The following is an 18,853-nucleotide window of genomic DNA, read 5'->3' as shown; positions in this document are numbered from 1 at the left end:
AAGCTGTATGAAATACTTGCCATTAATATAGTGGTTGCAACTGTATTAATTCATTGCCCGAGTCCCGTGGTGGGAGTTCTGCTCTGGTTTTGGTGAAATATTAAGTAGTTCCGGTCATTTTGCGGGGGGGCACAGGGGCCACGCATTAAAAGTAAATTAATTCACAAAACTAACGTCATTTGTATTGTTGAGTATTTCATACAGCTTAAGTTAAAAAAAATCTGAACTATCCCTTTAAGTTTTTTCAGCAGATGAGCGCCGCAGTGGTTTTTTAATTTTTTACACTTTTGGTACTTTAAAGTACATTTGGATGTCAATACTTTTGTACTTTTACTCAAGTACATTTTGAATTACAGACTTTTACTTGTAACAGAGTTACATATTGTTCTATATTGCAGTATTGAATACTTTTACTTATGTAAAAACAATGTAGTACTTTTTCCACCACTGGACAGTATAATATTATGGGCAACACTGTAATGCCTACGGCTGCGTTTCAGGGGGACCCAGGTCTTCCGGGGATAGCGGGCTCCCCGGGGCCTCGCGGCTTAGCAGGCACTGTTGGCCTGGCCGGCCTGAGGGGAGAGGTGGGACAGCCTGGACCCCAGGGACCGCCGGGGGAGAGGGTGAGTAGAACCCCACAGTGATGCATAATACAGTACCATACTGCGTGTGTGTCTACTCTGTATGTTTTTAAATATTTCTGGGCTCATTTTCAGGGTCTTCAAGGCTTCCCAGGTCGCGTGGGCAATGCTGGAGCTCCTGGGCCCCCCGGACCTCCCGGGCAAGCAGTGAGTAGATCTCCCATTTTGTCATGACGGCTTTGTCAAGAGCTTTGTTTAACCAATTTCTGTTGAAGCTTTGTTGAGCAGATCCTGGCGTGCTTTCAGCTGCTGCTACATTTTTGTCAGCTGTCTATAGACACAGCCATGCCATAATTATATTCTTGGCCACGTCTTTCGTGAAAAGAGATTGCTGATTTTCTGACTGTTTGGATAATTGAATGGAGGAGAGAAGAGGAAGTATGTGACAATGAGTGAGAGAGACAGAGAGATAATGGTGTTATTAGGCTACTAGCGCGTCAAGGATAAAAAAAAAAAAAGCACATGTCTAGGAACCGATTTATATGGGCACCCGCACTACCTGGTACACAGCATGTTGTTATCGGTTCCTAATTTTACAGTACATAGAACTGAGTATCGGTACCCATTCCTAGTTGTGGACCGGTGTAGAATATATTCTAACTAGGGATGTCCCGATCACATTGTTTTGCTCCTGATCCAATTCCGATCATTTGAAAATGACGTGATCGGCCCCGATTTCCGATCATGTGATCGGATCGGGACAACTCTAATTCTAACAACCACCCATGTCCTCTCCAACTACTGACGCAGTCGCATGCGAACACACACACACACACACACACACACACACACACACACACACACATGTGTGCGCGTGCATCTGACTTTAAATTGCGCGTACATATTTTCTCCAGCAACGACACACAATACAAATGCTTTCTACTGTTCATGAATTGTACCGTCCTTTTCTTTTTCTTTTCTTTTCTCTCCCGTAATGGATTGTCTTGCCACATTCATGAATTAAGAATAAGATATGATCTCAAATCAACATTGAGATATGATCAGTGTCTTGTCTCGTTTAGGGCTCTCCTGGTGTTGATGGTGGTAAAGGAGAGAAGGTGAGTTGGTAAAACCCATAGCTGGGAAGCAAATACAATGTCTTCATATAAGTGTGCTTGCGTTGTCTCAGTGTTTGTCCTCTCTGGCCCCAGGGGGAGGTTGGCGTCGGAGTGCAGGGAGTCAGAGGAGAAAGAGGAGCCCTAGGGCCAAGGGTAATCTCTCTCCATTACCCAGCAGTTGTGTCCATGGATGAGTGTTTGTGCAGTGCAAATAAAATTATATTGCTGCGTGTGCGTGTGCACGTGTGTGCGTGTGCGTGTGTGTGTGTGTGTGTGTGCGCGTGCGTGCGTTTTGTTTACTTTTAGGGCGAGGAAGGTCGCCCCGGTGCGGATGGAGATCGAGGAGGAATGGTAAACAAACAGTAATAACTCGTGAATTAAATTCTGAATTCTCAGTCGCCACAACATCATTTCATTCAGTTATTCGGATTCTATAGATGCTAGCATGTCTTCTATGGAACTGGAAGCATGTCACGACGAAATAAATAGCAGATCTACATCTGCATACATGAATGGTCTCCGAAATGTCATCAAAGGAAAATGTTAAAGCCTCAATCTGTGATTTCGTCAACTGGTTGGCTGTACGTAGAACAGCAGCAACATGGGTTTAGAATGATAATATACCCAAACATCATCGGGAGACATGGCCAAAGCCTTTTCGGGGGCCCCAGCCAAAAACGTTGAGAACCCCTGTCATAGACAACCACATGGGATACTTTCAAAAGTCTCATACACAGCCACTTCCTCTCATCTGAGAGTGTGGACTTTCACTAGAAGGCCTTAACGTGTGCACTGTACAGAGGAACATAGTTCCAATCCCTGCTGAATGGGTGCCCTGACCATTTGCCCTCACGGAACTATTACATATTCTGTAGGAGTCGCAAATGCCAGCCTCCGCCTGTGAAACACTGGCAGCCAGCTGTGTTCGTTGGAAGTTTGAACCAAGGCGGAGGCACTGTGACTGGAGGAATTGAACCTGGTTCACTTTGATTGTGAATTCAACCAAGAAGTTAGACTTCAGGGAAGCGGAAGCCTATACTGATGAAACTTTCATGAAAATCTCTTTTCAAATCGGCTACAGTATACACTTGCAGATAACATTATGCATTTGATGTGGTTGAGGTTTTGGTCAAAACAACCTTTCTTCAAAGCCTATATTATAGAGTACCGTAGTGCTTTCCCTAATACATGTTTACAGAATACAGATGAAATACGGCACAACAGGTCATTCTCAGATAAGCCTGTAAAGAGTGAGATTTAAGCAGTGACTTCAAAAAAGTTGTAGTTTCTTTTCCCCTTCCTCCATTAAAATGTCACACTACACTAGTGTTTGGAATTTATAAATCCATACTCATACTTTCATCACTGTGAACATTGAACAAGGCACAATTGTGAAACAACACCCAACACACAGAGCAATCCAAAGAATTACCATAATATAAATGCGGTTTCTATTCTATCTTTGAGAGCTACGTGTCCACAACACTGAGCAATGCATTTACTTTCTCATCAGAGTATGTTTACATATTGATTACTGGACCTGTACCTCCACCCTCAGCTATTCCAAAACCAAACAAAACAAATCTCAGTAGAATGGTAGTACATATCATGCCCCAGCAAATCCTTGCTAGTAATACAAGTGAAACAACACAACATTTAGTTTGACAGACTATTGCTGATGTGAGCTTGCATGGAGGCGTCACTGACATACACACATAAAGCCTGATTTCTACTTTGTTGTATAACAGTGTTGTGTGCCGGAAATATCAGATCTACAAGCTCACAACATTAGGATGTTGCAGATCTGTTGTACGATGAAGCATAGATTAGGCATAATGATGTGGTCCAAGTCAAGACAAGGGGGTTGGGTCCATATAATGAGAGTGTGTGTGTGTGTGTGTGTGTGTGTGTGTGTGTGTGTGTGTGTGTGTGTGTGTGTGTGTGTGTGTGTGTGTGTGTGTGTGTGTGTGTGTGTGTGTGTGTGTGTGTGTGTGTGTGTGTGTGTGTGTGTGTGTGTGTGTGTGTGTGTGTGTGTGTGTGTGTGTGTGTGCTCCTTAGGGCCCTCCAGGAAGCCGTGGCGACAGAGGAGAGAAGGTGAATAGGAGCATTTCATCATGTGCCATCATGCTGGCTCTCTCCCCTGAGTGCACCACTCATGTAAAATAGTGAATTAAATTGACACGGATGAATGGAATGTCTTGCTCTCTTTTTTTTCCTTTCAGGGAGAATTGGGGCCAGGAGGTGACAAAGGAGAAAAGGTGTGTGTGCATTTCAAAGTCTAATGAGCATTACCATGTGTGTGTGAGTGCGTGCCCTTGCGTACGTGTTTGCTTTGTGTGTAGTGTGTACGTGCATTCATTCGCGGAGAATGACAAGCGTGGAAAAATGACAAATGAATTGCAATTTTTAAGTAACTACATCACGGGGGCCCACATGTGGACCCCTGAAAAATGTAGCTACTGTATTCTGATGGCAGGCCCCTGAACAGTGTTTGACATCATTAGGTTATATCACATTAGTAATGCTGCTCACATGCAATTGCACAAATGCAATTTTCCTCAGAAGAAAATAGTTTGCATCTCTTCCAACTTGCTAATTCCGTAGTGAATACGTAAATCAAGAAAATATGATGAATGCGCACTTGCTTCTTAAATGTAATGGGAGTTGACACTCTGATTGGTTTAATGAAGGTAACGCCCCCCAACACACCCATGACTAATTCAAAGTCTAAATACAACCTCTGCACTGTGCGCCAATCTTAATGCCCAGATAGCGCACCATCTAATTGGCAAAACTGCTGCGGACACACTCACTGACACATGGTGCGTGTGAATAGGGCCCTCAGAGTTACATTACAGTCAGGATTTTTTTTTTTTTTTTTTTTAGATTTTTTTTTGCGGCTTACGCCTTTATTGATTTTTCAAGGGATAGAAAGTAGGCTGACAGGAAACGGGAGAGAGATGGGGGGATGACATGCGGTAAAGGCCGTGTCGGGTCCGGGAGTCGAACCCGCGGCACACCGCGACTGGATCACCAGTCCGGTGCCCAGACCGTTACGCTACGGCCTGGGCCTACAGTCAGGATTTGACGGTGTACTGGTGATGTGGGCCTCAGTGGGGGCCAGTTAAGAGGATGTATGCTGACGTGTATAGTCTTCTACAGGGGGACACGGTGCTGGTGGGAGGACCACCTGGAGAGAGGGGCCACAAAGGAGAGAATGTTAGTGAACACGCAATCCACACTGTCCACCCTAAAAACACCCTGAAACTACATGTCTTGCAGTAGTCATCCTATGCTCTGAAGAATGCTTTTGTATATGCTTCCGTTGCAGGGCGACCGAGGACCCAAAGGAACACAGGGGGATAAAGGGGCGAAGGGCAACGATGGCCCTGCTGGGGAGCAGGTCCGTTTTGTTTTCCTATCTCCGAGCCGATTATGAGAGAAAAGGGTGAGTCGGTAGTAGATATGTCAGGGCTGTTATGAAAAGGTTGTGTGTGTGTGCGTGTGCGTGTGTGTGCGTAATATCAGGGTCTGAGGGGAGAGCCTGGGGAGAGAGGCTCCACTGGATTCCAGGGACCTCGTGGTCCAGGTGGACAGAAGGCAAGTGCCACAATGCATCAACATCACTATATACAGTACCATAATATACAATCAGGTCAACATCACTATATCAGTACCATAATATACAATCAGGTCAATTGGTGATATTATTCACACAGTTGATGTTTTGCTCTTGCTTCATACTTGGGTATGAAGTGATGACAAAATGGCCACCCTGTGAATATTGTCAATTAACCCTAGCAGCAGACTCGTGTAGACAATAATTACATTGGCCTAGTTAACAGAGGTTTGTGTTGTTTTGCCTGCAGGGAGAGGCAGGCCAACATGGAGTACCTGGTGAATCGGTGAGTTGTTTTCTGCACAAGATTCCTCCTCTCAGCCAAATCCATAATGATAGACAGGTTACTTATGTTCTCTGTCAGATGTAATCTCTTCCAATGAAAGGACCCCTGCAGGATGACTGTCTCCTTGCCTCTTCTCTCAGGGCTTACCCGGGAAAGATGGCCTGCCAGGACTTAGAGGCGAGACGGGAGAGATTGGCGTGAATGGATTTCGAGGAGCCAAGGTATTTTAGCCACATGATTTCCCTATTTGGGGAAAATATTTTCTACATAAATAAGTCAACATTTAAAAAAATTGTAGATTTTCTTTTCGTTTTTGAAGAATAGCCAGTGTACGTGCGTAAGTGCGTTTACAGTACATCAGCTATTTTTGCACTTAAAGATGGAGTGCCGTGATTTTTTTCCACACTTAAACATGATCATCAGGTGTATTTAGGTGTATATGAGGTATAATTTTTTCAAAAAAGTGTACAGTATTTGTTAAAATGATGCTTTTATGTGGACACACCCACCAGTTCATTAGGTATGCGTGAGTTTAACCATAGCACCACCCACCTAATCCAGTCCCTCCGCCTCCTCCTTTAAGACCACCCACTTGTCCTAGTCCCTCCCCCTCCTTATAAAAGGACAGCCCATGGCTCTGCCCTTTTGTTTACTTAATGGCAAATTGGTGTCTGTAAAAACTCATGTTTTTGTGAATGTTAGAAGTGAACACTTCCCAAATTTCTGAGATATCGTATAGGCACCAATGTGCACTTATACTGCCACCATCCATGTATAGGCATAATAATACCACGCATCCATACCATATCAGATCTGTTTTTTCTGATTTTTTATAATCATTTATTTTTTTCCTCCAATTATATTGACCCTATTGTCGCAATCAGCTCAGCTCATCATCCAATTCGATCATAGTTTAACAGCAGAAACAATTAGTTTGATAGATAATTTAGCCTACAATATATTGTAGGCTATTGATTTCCTCCAGCTAAGCACCCTGGCATTAAAACTGTCCTTTATCTGACTGCATTGAGTTTCAGCAAAAGTCGCCAGATTTAAAGAAACAAGCGGCCAGGTCCACAAAAATAGGTCACAGAAATTGCTGTGAATATTTATGAAAACGTTTCAAAAACACCAATCCTTTTAACAACATATTAATCTGAGGGTCCTTCACATGAACCATTGGTCAAGTCAACCACATCTCCCCTGAAAGTTACTTATATGAAAACAAGCCCAAGTCGCTTGTAATAGCCAGACATGGCAACATGACTTCCAGCGCGACACAACATACTTCTAATTCTTGACTTTACAGCCTCGTATAAGTATTAGGACCTACATACATATTGACTACAACAGCCAACAAGAATGCACACTGTGACACTACACTCTGTATCAAAGCCCGACCACTGTGATTATAAAAGAAACAACCTACTCCTTGAGAAGAGCATGAGCAACTATACAGCAGAGCAGGTAGGCTATAAGACTGGTTTGTTGTGGTTTTCCTTGATTAATCCTGAGGACCCGACGTGAACATTTACTTGATTCCAATCTAACGAAAAACAGTCTGCTCTGCTGTGAACTGGTAATGTGTGAAATGACTGTTAGACACAGAGCAGCAAAAGCAAACTGGTTGTGTTCAGTTCACACGTGTGTATGTGGCAGGCAGCTCCGCCCACAGAGGTTGTCGTATTTAAAAAATATGTATAGAGGGGGAGGTGCGTGTGTGCGTGCAATATTTTTACGTCACACTATCCGTGTTTACTTCATTGGCCCGTTTGACCGTCAAGGGTTCAGCCTCCAGGAAGAAACCCTAAATACAAAGTTATTACACCATTGGACATAAAAATGACTCCAGGGTGTCTAATGAAGTACTGTCACCCCATAGACACATGAAAAGCTGGAAAAATACAAAAATTGTGGCACTCCATCTTTAAAGGAGTAGTAGGTTTTTGTCGCATCTGTTAACACTTATGGCTTTATATTAAAAGATGACATATACCGAGGCTGCCGGGATTGTTTAATTACCATTGGAGCATACGCCGAAGTATTTGCGCCCTGAAAATAGTCCCATAGATTGTTGTCGAACCGAAAAATAATCCACCGTGGTGATGTGGAAGAACAACAAGCTGTAGGGGCTCAGTAGGGACCCAGTCAAAAGCACCGTTCACTTGCGTTGAACTCATTTTCCCAGAATCCCTTGCAGCCCAGTGCACGGGTCGATTTCCAGTTACGTCATCATAACGCGACGGCCTCGTCACCAGGTCCGCGACAAATCCGCTATTTCTTTTTAATTATTAAAAATCACACCCATGTGAAGTAAGTGGTGCAACTCCGCGTGGGCGTCCCTGGGGGGTCCCCGGAACTTCCAGACCCACAGGAACGCGCCCAGGGGGGGCGGACCGGTTCCGGTGAGCCGCCCGCGTCCGAAACGATTGAGAAATGACAGATTTACCGTGTGGGTCTACTGTACTGTACTGTCACTGTACTGTACTGTCACACCCAAAAGTGTGTGCGTGTGCGTGTGCGTGTGCGTGTGCGCGTGCGCGTGCGAAGCCAGAGACACACAAAGCTCCGTAATGAAGTGGTTCCATCAGTTAAAAAAACGGCGAATTAAACGCATGACGCAGGGGAAGACAATGGATTAAATAGTGTGGAACGTGGGTTATGCAGTCAGTAGGAGACTCTTTGAGTCCTATCAAATTATTGGTTTAGGAATGAGACAAAGACAAACAATATTCCATGAATTCCATGGCTTCATGGAGTGTGTAATTGATAGAAAATAAGTCATATTTTGGTTGAACTACTCCTTTAAGTGGTTAATTGTGTGCACAAATGCATGCAATGGTTCCATTAGTGCAAATGTGTGCATGTCTGTGCGAGTGAGTGCAGCTGTGCTTTTTCTATAGTATATTTTCAGTTGAGTTCATTTAATGTTGGGTCCCTAATTAGTACCATGTGCACACAGCAGCATACTGCAGGTTATGGGCTGAGCCCACGTGCATGCTTTGAAGTAGAAACTGGAAGGTGCAGCCAGTGAGACTCTGTGGTGGAAAAGTTTTTTTTTTTTTTACTTATTTAAAGTAAAACCATCAATACTGCAATATAGAAATAAGTAAAAGTCTGGAATTCAACATGTACAGGCATCAAAATGTACTTAAAGTACCAAAAATACTTAGTAGTTTCAAATAATTAATAACAGATCTACAAGCTCACAATGCATCGCATCGCTCACAATGGATCGCATCATTGTGAGCTTGTAGATCAGCTATTTTCAAATGGCCAAAATGTATATTGGGCTGAAATCGTTAACATTATGTTTAGTAATAATAATCAAAATATTCAAAGTACTGTAACTAGTAACTAAAGTTTTCAAATAAATGTAGTGGAGTAAATTAGTACAATATTTGGATCTGAGATGTAGTGGAGTAGGAAATTGGAAATTGTCTAGTAAAGTACAAATACCTCAAAATTGTACTTAAATACAGTACCAGTGTGTACCACCACTGCTAAAAATGCTGGAACACCCTGTCATTCCCATCATTAGTTTGTTTACATGGTACCCAAGTTTCACAAAGAGAGCCAGGCACCCAATAGTGGCTGCCTGGCTGGCATTGCTTTAGTGATTAAATCGATCTCTCCATACTGTATGTTTATCAGATACAGAAAATGGTGGAAGAACTACCTGTAGGGACTTTGAATATGAACGATACAGATATTGTATGCACAATGGATGTTTTTGTACACATCCATGATCTCCTACTGGGTTCCTGATGAACTATACTGTACGTTATGTATGGTGTATATTGAGAATTTGAGATACAGTACCATTCCTTTTATTTATAATGGAAGCCTTCATGTCCTATGTTGTACTTCACGTCTTCTCATTATAAAATAGTTGGTTGTGTTTGGTTTGAGTGCTGAAGAAGACCACCATGGCCCATGTGCATCATCTTCTTAATCAATGGACTGCTATCATTGATCTATTGTAGATGTATTTGTGCTGGCTGTTTCCTTTCACGTTGAAGTTTCGTTTCAATCTAGAAGCACCCTTCAAACTCTGCTTCCTGCTTCCAAGACGCTGATATCATTCATACAACATATTCTTTCTTTTTTAATGTATTTGTTTTAGATATGTTTGGGGCTTTATTTATAGTTTTATAGTAGAGATGGACAGCACAGACAGGATTACCGGGATGAAATAGTCAAATGTCTCTTTAACTGTATGACATTTATGAATCATAATTACCGGGAGGAAATAGTCAAATGTCTCTTTAACTGTATGACATTTATTAATCATAATTACCGGGATGAAATAGTCAAATGTCTCTGTTCGTAGATAATTTGTGTCTGCCAATAGATTTTAATCAAACGTTGCAGTGCCTAATCCAAGCGTTATCAGCCCACTCCGAATCCACAGGGGTGTTCAGAACTCTTCAAATTACCCTTATCTCCTGCAGCCCTCATGCAGTATGCTTGGTCCTTTCTGTCTGCAATGTTAATAAACGTAATAATAATAAACTGCATTGTCCCCGAAGGTATATTTGTCTTCACAGGTCTGTTCAAAACAAACACCCACAGCACACAACACATGACAAAACAACACATGTTGGCATTCAGTTCTTCTGCACTTGCTGATAGTTACTCACAGTTAAGGCCAGGAAACAACTGAGCAAATCGCATCCATTAATGAGTCATACAGTGGTGTATATGTGGGTGTGTGCACAACATTGGTGTTCATTTCTATGCATGTGTGTATTGGGCTAAGTGGTAGATGAGAAGACCATTCCATGCTATGTATAGGTAATTGCTGGTTTGGAGCATGTCATCGCTCTGTGAGTGACGACTTCGTTCATATGACTCTGCCAATGACTAACTCATGGGTTTCCAGGGCGACCGGGGACCCAAGGGGGCTTGCGGAGCGAACGGGGCCAAAGGAGAGAAGGTGAGGAGAAAGGAGAAATAGGAGACACACGTAGGGGATAATGTATTGTTGTGGGTGTGTACCTGGGTTTGTACCTGGCATACACCGTTGGAGTACGATGATGTTAAAAAGGCTCTCAGTCTCATGTTATTTTTTAATATCAGTCTGTCTGCAACACCGCACTGCAAACACCAGTGGTTTATTTGTTGAGCGTTCAATAACAACACCTTCTTCATATCATGAAGAGTGTAAACACTTACACAAGCCAAATATAGTCCAGAGTGGAGGAGTTAAGTTCAAACATGTGCACTCAATCAATAATCAGGTAGTCATGCATCATCAAGTGTCATGGAAACTGATCAATAGAACTGCCTCAAATAGTCCCAACCACAGTAGGCTACAGACATTTAAACAAGGATTATACATAGTACAGAAATGTTCTAACCCAATTATTACAAATGAAATATAAGCATAGGCATTAATAAGCTATAAGCTTCTACCTATACCTTTTAGATCACGTTAAAAATAAATTATTGGCCCAGGCCGTAGCGTAACGGTCTGGGCACCGGACTGGTAATCCAGTCGCAGTGTGCCGCGGGTTCGACTCCCGGACCCGACACGGCCTTTACTGCATGTCATCCCCCCATCTCTCTCCCGTTTCCTGTCAGCCTACTGTCTGTCCCTTCAAAAATCAATAAAAGGCGTAAGCCGCAAAAAAAAAATATCTTTAAAAATAAATTATTTCTGTAATATATAACTGAAAAGATAGAAATAAAACAATTTATTCAATATACTGTACATCACAGAAGTACTACCAGTAAGACGCCGTGAGGGCGAGAAGCGACCTCGCCCGCACTGAAACTACAGGTCTGGGAATACCCATATACGAGGCGTGACGGACTGACGTTACATGTAATTGAGACCCATTGGTTGCATAATATGAGTTTATATTCACTGGGTACAATAAAAAAGAAGTTGTTTGCTTTTTGCCAACCAAAATATACACACACAATAAAGACACAAAATGAAATCAAAGGATATGAACAGTAATACATGTGTTTGTGTTCAGGGTGATGGTGGGCTTCATGGGCGCTCTGGCCTGCCAGGAAGGAAAGGAGAGCAGGTAAGAAAAGACCAGTGTGATTCCCAGTCTGTGGGTTATGGGGGTATTGCATGTGCGCTCCCAAATAAGTGGCAAAACACTGGATTCTAATGATAACATAACGTTAATTAAATTAAATGAGTTTTCATTGAATAGGAACTTAAAACTATACTTTAATTAACCTAGCCGGAACACAACGGATTGAACCTCCGCACCATGGCAGACCATAGGGGTCTGCATAGCCTTTAATATGCTCAGCTGCTCCTCGGCTCCCTGACCATCTGCGAGCGCCACAGTCTGTTTAATGCTTTTAAAAGGGGACTAAAAACCTTTCTTTTTCACGAGGCATTTGCCTAGAAGATGGACTTATTCATGCGTTCCTTTGTGTGTTTCAAAATATATGTCAAATATATATACGTGTGTTACAAATAAAATGTACTGTTATTATTATCAATTGATTCATTATTTAAATAAACATGCACGTGGCCAACCCATCCTAACACGGCAGCCATTCTTAAGTGGTCAGTTGGGTGGGCGTGAATGACACGCAGCAAAGGTTGACGTGATCGGGAATCAAACCCGCGACACACTGTCAGTCAGAATTAGCAGCCTGGCATGCCCGGACGGCTATGTCAGCCGCCACCTTCGAGATTTTCATCAAGTGGGCCCTGATCCAGAAATGGTTGGGAACCCGCCAGGCCACAACGCATGTCTAAATACAGTATAACATTGCAATGTTCATATGGCTTGTTGTGTATTGGAGTGAGAGCCACGTATGCTATATCTGCTATGCAGGGAGAACTTGGGCCTGCGGGGGCCCCTGGAGCCCCAGGGAAAGAAGGACTGATCGGCTCCAAGGTATATGAATACCATGCATGGTCTTCCTATTATGTGATTACATGTACAGGTTTATAATTAATAATTATTACACCATTAGATATAATAAATAACTATATAATTATAATTTCCTTTTTTTATTTTCACTGCACGACACGACACTGCCATACGATTAACCTGTTGTTTCTTCACATAATCTTGACTTGACTTTTTTTAATTGTTGTTGTCGGGCAGAAACTTTGTAGCTGCATGTTTCCAATACCCTACTTCGTCTCACAAGAGTATCGTGCAAAAGTAGCGAAAATAGCTGATAACACACAACGCAACGCCTTGTGAGCATTGTAGATCTATTCTTTCTATTTTTGAAAATTGTTTAAAGTCAAAGTGGTTAAGTGTCTCTTAAGAATGTGATATAATAACTACATTGGATCCATTGGAACGCAGGTTATTCTTTACATTTCCTGACACGTAATAGTTTTAGACATACAAGGTTTACAGCTAACAGCGACGATATGTATTCCATGACCATGTGACATCATGGCGATGGCTCCATGGAAGAACACAAATTGTTTTCCTGTTTCAAATCAAAGCCTTCTATGTCTTCTATGTCTAGGGAGATCGTGGTTTTGACGGCGTTTTGGGGGGAAAAGGAACTCAGGGAGAAAAGGGGGAAAGGGTGAGTTTTTAACCTCAAATGAACAGTGACTGTACTGTACTGATTGAATCCATTCTAAGCTGACTGCGGTGCACACATTGTGTGTATTCTTATTGCTTTACAACTGTACTGTACGTTATGTCCTGTCTTGTTTTATCCAGGGCCCCCCTGGTGTACCTGGCCCCCCTGGACCCAGAGGAGTGGATGGGGCTTCTGGTCTGACTGGCCCTCAGGGACCAGGTGGTGGTAAAGGCCCAGAGGGACTGCAGGGCCAAAAGGTAGCCCATAATACATACAGTACTATGGACAGATTTGAGCTTTCTCCTATAATCCATAGTGGTCTAGTGTTGATTTTGAAAGCAGATTTTGATATAATAATTTTGAATATAATGTAATTTAGTTTTAGTCATATTTTAGTCATCTGAAATGTTTTAGTTTTAGTCTAGTTTTAGTTGACTAAATATCATAAGATTGTAGTCGACTAAATCTACAGTTGATTTTGTTGACAAAAATGTATTTTGGTGGGCCATGGTGTCGTAAGGCCTGATTTTACACTTGGTTGCATGCTGATGTGAGCTTGTAGATCAGCTTTTTTCAGAGCACCACACTGGAGCGCAACCAAACATAAAATTACTTTTAGTTCTACTGGATCACTTCTCCACTAGTCCCTCCCTGACAAAATTGTGAATATATTTAGTCTATCATTTAGTCATCATAGCTTAGTTTTTATTTAGTTTTTGTCAACATTTCTCGTCATAGTTTTAGTCCACGAAGTCTACACTGTAGTTTTCACATGTCCACCGAATGTTCTTTTTTAGTATTTGTCCTCAAAGCTAATCGACTTTCTCTCAAAGCTAATTGATGCTTTCAGTGCACTATGAAGTACAGATTGCCACGGCATCAGCTAATGGGGATCCTTTTCAAATGAACAAATAAGCTGGGAGCTACATGAGGGGCCGTGTCTGTGCAGATAAAGCGTTTTATGAGCGGGGAGCACTTTGAATATCATGTCTAGCAGCAGAGTTAATTGAGGTCGGGTGCTGGGAAAAGGAGCGCTGCAGCGTCTTTACCATAGAAATGCATGACAGACAGGCTGGCAGCTCCAAAAATGCATTATTGTAGTCAATTTGTAAACAATTATTTAATTAAAAAGTGAAGATTGATTTTTTTCTCCAAGTGGGGTCCCATGGGTCCTGTTTGGCCATAACTGTTGAACCTTAGGTCGTGCAATCAATATTTTTTCCCTGGATTCCTTGTATCGCGACGCACTCCCACTGTAGGCAATGCCCATTTCTACCTGGAAAGATTTCCTTTGCCTTTTTTCCAACATCTCTCAGATTTTGTAAATCGGTACACAGAGTCTTATGATCGAGGATCAGTCAGTAAGATTTTTCATATTCCATTCTGATTAACTATGATTGACTTCCAAAATGTTGCGGGCCGTGGTTAACAAACCAGCGGAGATCTGTGCTCAGAGGAGCATAGTATTTGAGTGGTAACTCTAATAGCTTCTACTGATCTCCAATGTATTTGTAGGGCAGTTAGCCATGCTATTTAAATGTTATGGTAGCACTGAATTGTGGATCAAAACAATGTATAATATAACAATGTGATTGTTGTGTGTCAGGGAGAGAGAGGACCACTTGGACCTGCCATGGTGGGCCCTCGGGGAATCCCTGGGATACCAGGAGAGAGAGGAGTGCACGTGAGTGTCACGCTTTGTTTTGTTTTTGAGCGGTGCACACTGCTCCAATGACTGGCTTTGTATGTCCCTACGTGTCTATGTCCCCATGTATGTTTGTTTGGGGTATGAACTGCAATACCTCTGGGTGACCTAAGATGGCACTGTTGAGCAGCCTATAGGCACATTCACACTGAGCCTATAACTATTACAATAAAAGTATAAATAAATAAATTAAATACATTTAAATAAATTAAACTAACAATGAAAATCACACCTGTGTGAAGTGAGGGGCACTCTGTTTATCATGACGTGAAACAGCTTCATTGTTAATGGGAATTACATTTTTGTGTAGGACGAAAATAGCCGATTTGCTCGTCTACATATGACGTAAATTCTCCATTCATTGTTAACGGCATTTAGTGTTTATGTTAGGACAAAAACACAGATTTTCTCAGACACACATGAGACATCAGACATGAGGATTAGCCTTGAGGACTTGAGGATAAAAGGACTTGAGGATAAAAAGTGAGGATAGAAAAGTGAAGATGTCAATTCTTAATGGCCAGAATGAGATGATGTATGATGATAAGAGCACCCCTCACTTCACACAGGTGTGATTTTTTTACATTAAAGGTAGGGTAAGTGATAGTTTTGTTTTGTTTGTTTTTTTATTAAGGCTAAAGCTCTGTATTCTGATAGTAATCAAATCATTGCTATGAAGTGATCGTTCAATAACAGGGGTATCCCCATCTTTCCAGCTCTTTCCAGTGGATTGCCAATTTCAGACGATCAGAGTACCCATCTTTTCAACTTCCTTTTTCTAGTGTTCCAGGCCAGTTTCAACTCTCTGCTCATTTCTTGGTGTCATCATTTCTAGTTGCACCTGTTTATCCTGTAGTATGAATTATGAATTATCTCTCCTGATTGGATAACTGTTAAAATTGTTAAAATAATAAATAGTCACACCTGTGTGAAGTGAGGGGCGCTCTTATCATCATACTCATACATCATCATACATCATCTCATTCTGGCCAATCACAATTTTCGTCCTCACTGATCCGTTTTCACTTTTCTGCCATCACTTTTAGCTTCAATACATACTTTGCTCAGCCAATCAAATCATTGCTATGGGGTGATCAGCCAATCACAAGCCAATGTTTGTGTTCACACAAACCCGGAAAACTGGGCATAAGAGGGCTAATGCCGCTCAAAAATCTGTTTAGTGTTTACTAAACAGCTGGAGAGATGGAGTGGCCCCTGTTGCTGAACAAACACTATATAGAGTTAACACTTATTTTAGGAAGAAAATTCCTTTCTCCCCACACTTTCTGTCACTGATTTATTTCCCTCGTGTCATTTTATTTTCTATTGTGTTATCTTTTGACTTTTGACAATGCATGAGTTCCAGTCATTTGTTTTTGATCGGCGATGCTATAATGAGGCCAGAAAATTGCTGTGAATCCACCCGCCACTCACCTGATAATGTACATTGTGCTGACTGCACTTGACACACGCTGACCAAATGCATGAACAATGTGTTCTTCAGGGAGGCAGAAATTACGTTATTATTGTCATCTGAGGCGTGACAACTTTATATATGCTAATATGACTGTGGCTCAAGCGTGCAGTGTATTTTTCCAGCTCAGAACGCTGATCGTATATGATTAGTCATTTTAGAAAGATTTCAAATTATTTTCAAGAGAGCCAAATTCTGGTCCTGAGGGGGAAAGCATGATCAACTGCAATTTTTCTAATCAGCATAATTCACTGTTGCATAACTGTTCCGCTGATTAAACCACAAATTTGTATTCTGTTGCTGAACCGTACCTTGCTGCTCTCAGTCTGGACTGCTCTGCGTTTCTTTCTTTCTTCTGTAAGCGCTCTATATGACTATATGTGGTGTGTCTGTGTTCCAGGGAGAGCTGGGTCCAGATGGAGCCAAGGGAGACCGAGGAGAGCCAGGCATGACGGTCAGTGCATCGCTGCTCCCTCCCGGCCCCTGGCCAACAGACACACACCTGCACGCAGTACAACCCTCAGTGTTGACTTAACAGCTCCATTTGGGTCCATATTGTACACTTTCAGGGTATCACTGAGGATTTTACTTCACACGCATGCGCACGCGCACACACACACACACACACACACACACACACACACACACACACACACGTTATTTGAAGCCCATAATCCATTACAAACATACGGATAATGCATTATTATTAACACTGTATTATTGTAGTTAACAGCACTCCAAAATACACAATTTTATACCAATTATCACAACACATTCTTGCAGAAGAAAGTCTCTGTGAGTGTCTACCAATTATGAAAAATGTATATATGACTTTATATTATAATGACTTGACATCAATATTTATTAGTGCTCATAAGTGTAATTATACAGTATTATTATAAGCGGATTACAATGCATTATAAGTATGTTTAAATAATGCATTATAGACTCCATAGAATGTGTTATCCAATTGGTAAAGGAAGCACGTCTATATCTGATCTTACTTGCCCTCATTCTCTCATGCTGCATTCAGGAGGATGAGATCCGAGAATACGTTCGCACTGAGATGAGTCAGCACTGTGGTGAGTCTAACGCAGTGCTCCTCAAACTCTTCTAGATCAGGGCCCACTGGAAGACCTCCGAGAGGTGGTGGTGATCTGACCGGCTGCTGTGGTCAGATGAGTGGGCTGCATGTATTTTCAGAGTTTAATGACGAACCAATCGATTGTGTTCCAGCTTGGCTCAATCGAACATTAAGTCCCTATTTATCGGTATCACTCACATTTTACATTTTACATTTTAAATATATTTTTATATATATTATCATTTGAATCTTAGTGTTTTGCCAATTATTTGGGGTCCCACTTGCACTTGCAATATCCGCACAGGCCACAGCCCTGGTTTTCGGCAAAGATATTTGGTGTAATTGGTGCCTTATTCAAGCTTAGGCCTAAACTTGAATAAGTAAAGTTTCAGTAGTTCTTAAACTCCCAGAAGGTTCCAGAGGGGTCTCCAACAAAATGAGGAACAGTTTAAACATAAGTGCTATCTTGAAAAATCATTAAAAATCCTTTCTTATGAGTGTCCCTGACAGACACAAAATCTTTCCTTATGAGTGTCCCTGACAGACACAAAATCTTTCCTTATGAGTGTCCCTGACAGACACAAAATATTTTCAAATTGGGGTCCAGGGCCAAATACATGCTGTACCAGTATGGCGGTCCTTGACATGAAAACATTTGAGATCTGCCAGTCTAAGTTTCACAACTTCTGTTGAAATACTGTAATACACAGTGGAGCAGTTTGTTTAACCTGACCTTTCTTTTTCTTTTGCCAATCCTTTCTGCACCCTTCCTGTCCATCTGCCCGTGCCCCAGCATGTGGAGGTGAGTAAACTGCTGCACTGCAGCAGGTGGGACAAGGTGACACAAGGGCAAGACTTATGTTATGAGTCACAGAGGGGAACCTCCATACCTTTTAGCTGTCATTTACTGTAATCTTTACCCAGAAACCTCCTCTTGTGGCTCCACATTTCCCTCATGCTCAGTTGCATCTTCCACTGCAAATATCCTGAGTGTGTCTGAGAGTGTGCAAATAGAACCTATAGGAGTCTATTTGTACGCTCTTAGAGTTGAATTGGCTTTGTTGCAATTGATCTGTGTCTTCAGGCGTTATACAGATTACACTGCAAGATAAAAAAAAACATGTTTGCGTTGGTCCTTCTTTGTCACCTGTATCATTTAGCAATCTATAATTACATTGTACATACACATTGTTTTTATGATCTTAAATGTAGCCTTTAATTTCCACGATTGATTGATTTTTATTTGTTTTGTTTTGTTTGAATGCATATATACTGTGTATATACGATATATTTGTACATAATTATAATCTGTCAAAAGGATTTAAAAAAAAGCTTGATAGCTTCCATTAGCTTGATAATTGATAGTGTGTGTAAACTGAGTAGACTGTGGGGGGACAGTGCCATGTTTTGGGCACTGTCTATCAGTGTTGTCTCCTGCTTCTCATGCAGA

At 41.8% G+C, this 18,853-nt stretch overlaps 1 protein-coding gene across 1 annotated transcript in view; it reads left to right on the top strand.

Annotated features, from left to right (window-relative positions):
* col7a1 (collagen, type VII, alpha 1) overlaps positions 1–18,349 on the top strand; it is a 138,856-nt gene extending 120,507 nt beyond the window's left edge. The window contains exons 95-115 of the mRNA XM_083772305.1: positions 501–626; positions 720–791; positions 1,667–1,702; positions 1,796–1,855; positions 2,009–2,053; positions 3,761–3,796; positions 3,925–3,960; positions 4,865–4,921; positions 5,034–5,105; positions 5,231–5,302; positions 5,572–5,607; positions 5,748–5,828; positions 10,493–10,546; positions 11,595–11,648; positions 12,423–12,485; positions 13,078–13,140; positions 13,281–13,397; positions 14,747–14,824; positions 16,720–16,773; positions 17,353–17,401; positions 18,197–18,349. Of these exons, the coding sequence (XP_083628431.1) occupies positions 501–626; positions 720–791; positions 1,667–1,702; positions 1,796–1,855; positions 2,009–2,053; positions 3,761–3,796; positions 3,925–3,960; positions 4,865–4,921; positions 5,034–5,105; positions 5,231–5,302; positions 5,572–5,607; positions 5,748–5,828; positions 10,493–10,546; positions 11,595–11,648; positions 12,423–12,485; positions 13,078–13,140; positions 13,281–13,397; positions 14,747–14,824; positions 16,720–16,773; positions 17,353–17,401; positions 18,197–18,213 (1,278 nt within the window). The 3' untranslated portion in view covers positions 18,214–18,349. The remainder of the gene's footprint in view (positions 1–500; positions 627–719; positions 792–1,666; positions 1,703–1,795; positions 1,856–2,008; positions 2,054–3,760; positions 3,797–3,924; positions 3,961–4,864; positions 4,922–5,033; positions 5,106–5,230; positions 5,303–5,571; positions 5,608–5,747; positions 5,829–10,492; positions 10,547–11,594; positions 11,649–12,422; positions 12,486–13,077; positions 13,141–13,280; positions 13,398–14,746; positions 14,825–16,719; positions 16,774–17,352; positions 17,402–18,196) is intronic.
* The last annotated feature ends 504 nt before the right edge of the window (positions 18,350–18,853 follow it).

This window comes from Protomyctophum parallelum (genome assembly GCF_964188405.1).
Source record: "Protomyctophum parallelum genome assembly, chromosome: 8".
NCBI lineage: Eukaryota > Metazoa > Chordata > Actinopteri > Myctophiformes > Myctophidae > Protomyctophum > Protomyctophum parallelum.
Note: the sequence above shows the minus strand (reverse complement) of the source record. Positions and strands in the feature narration are given on the sequence as shown.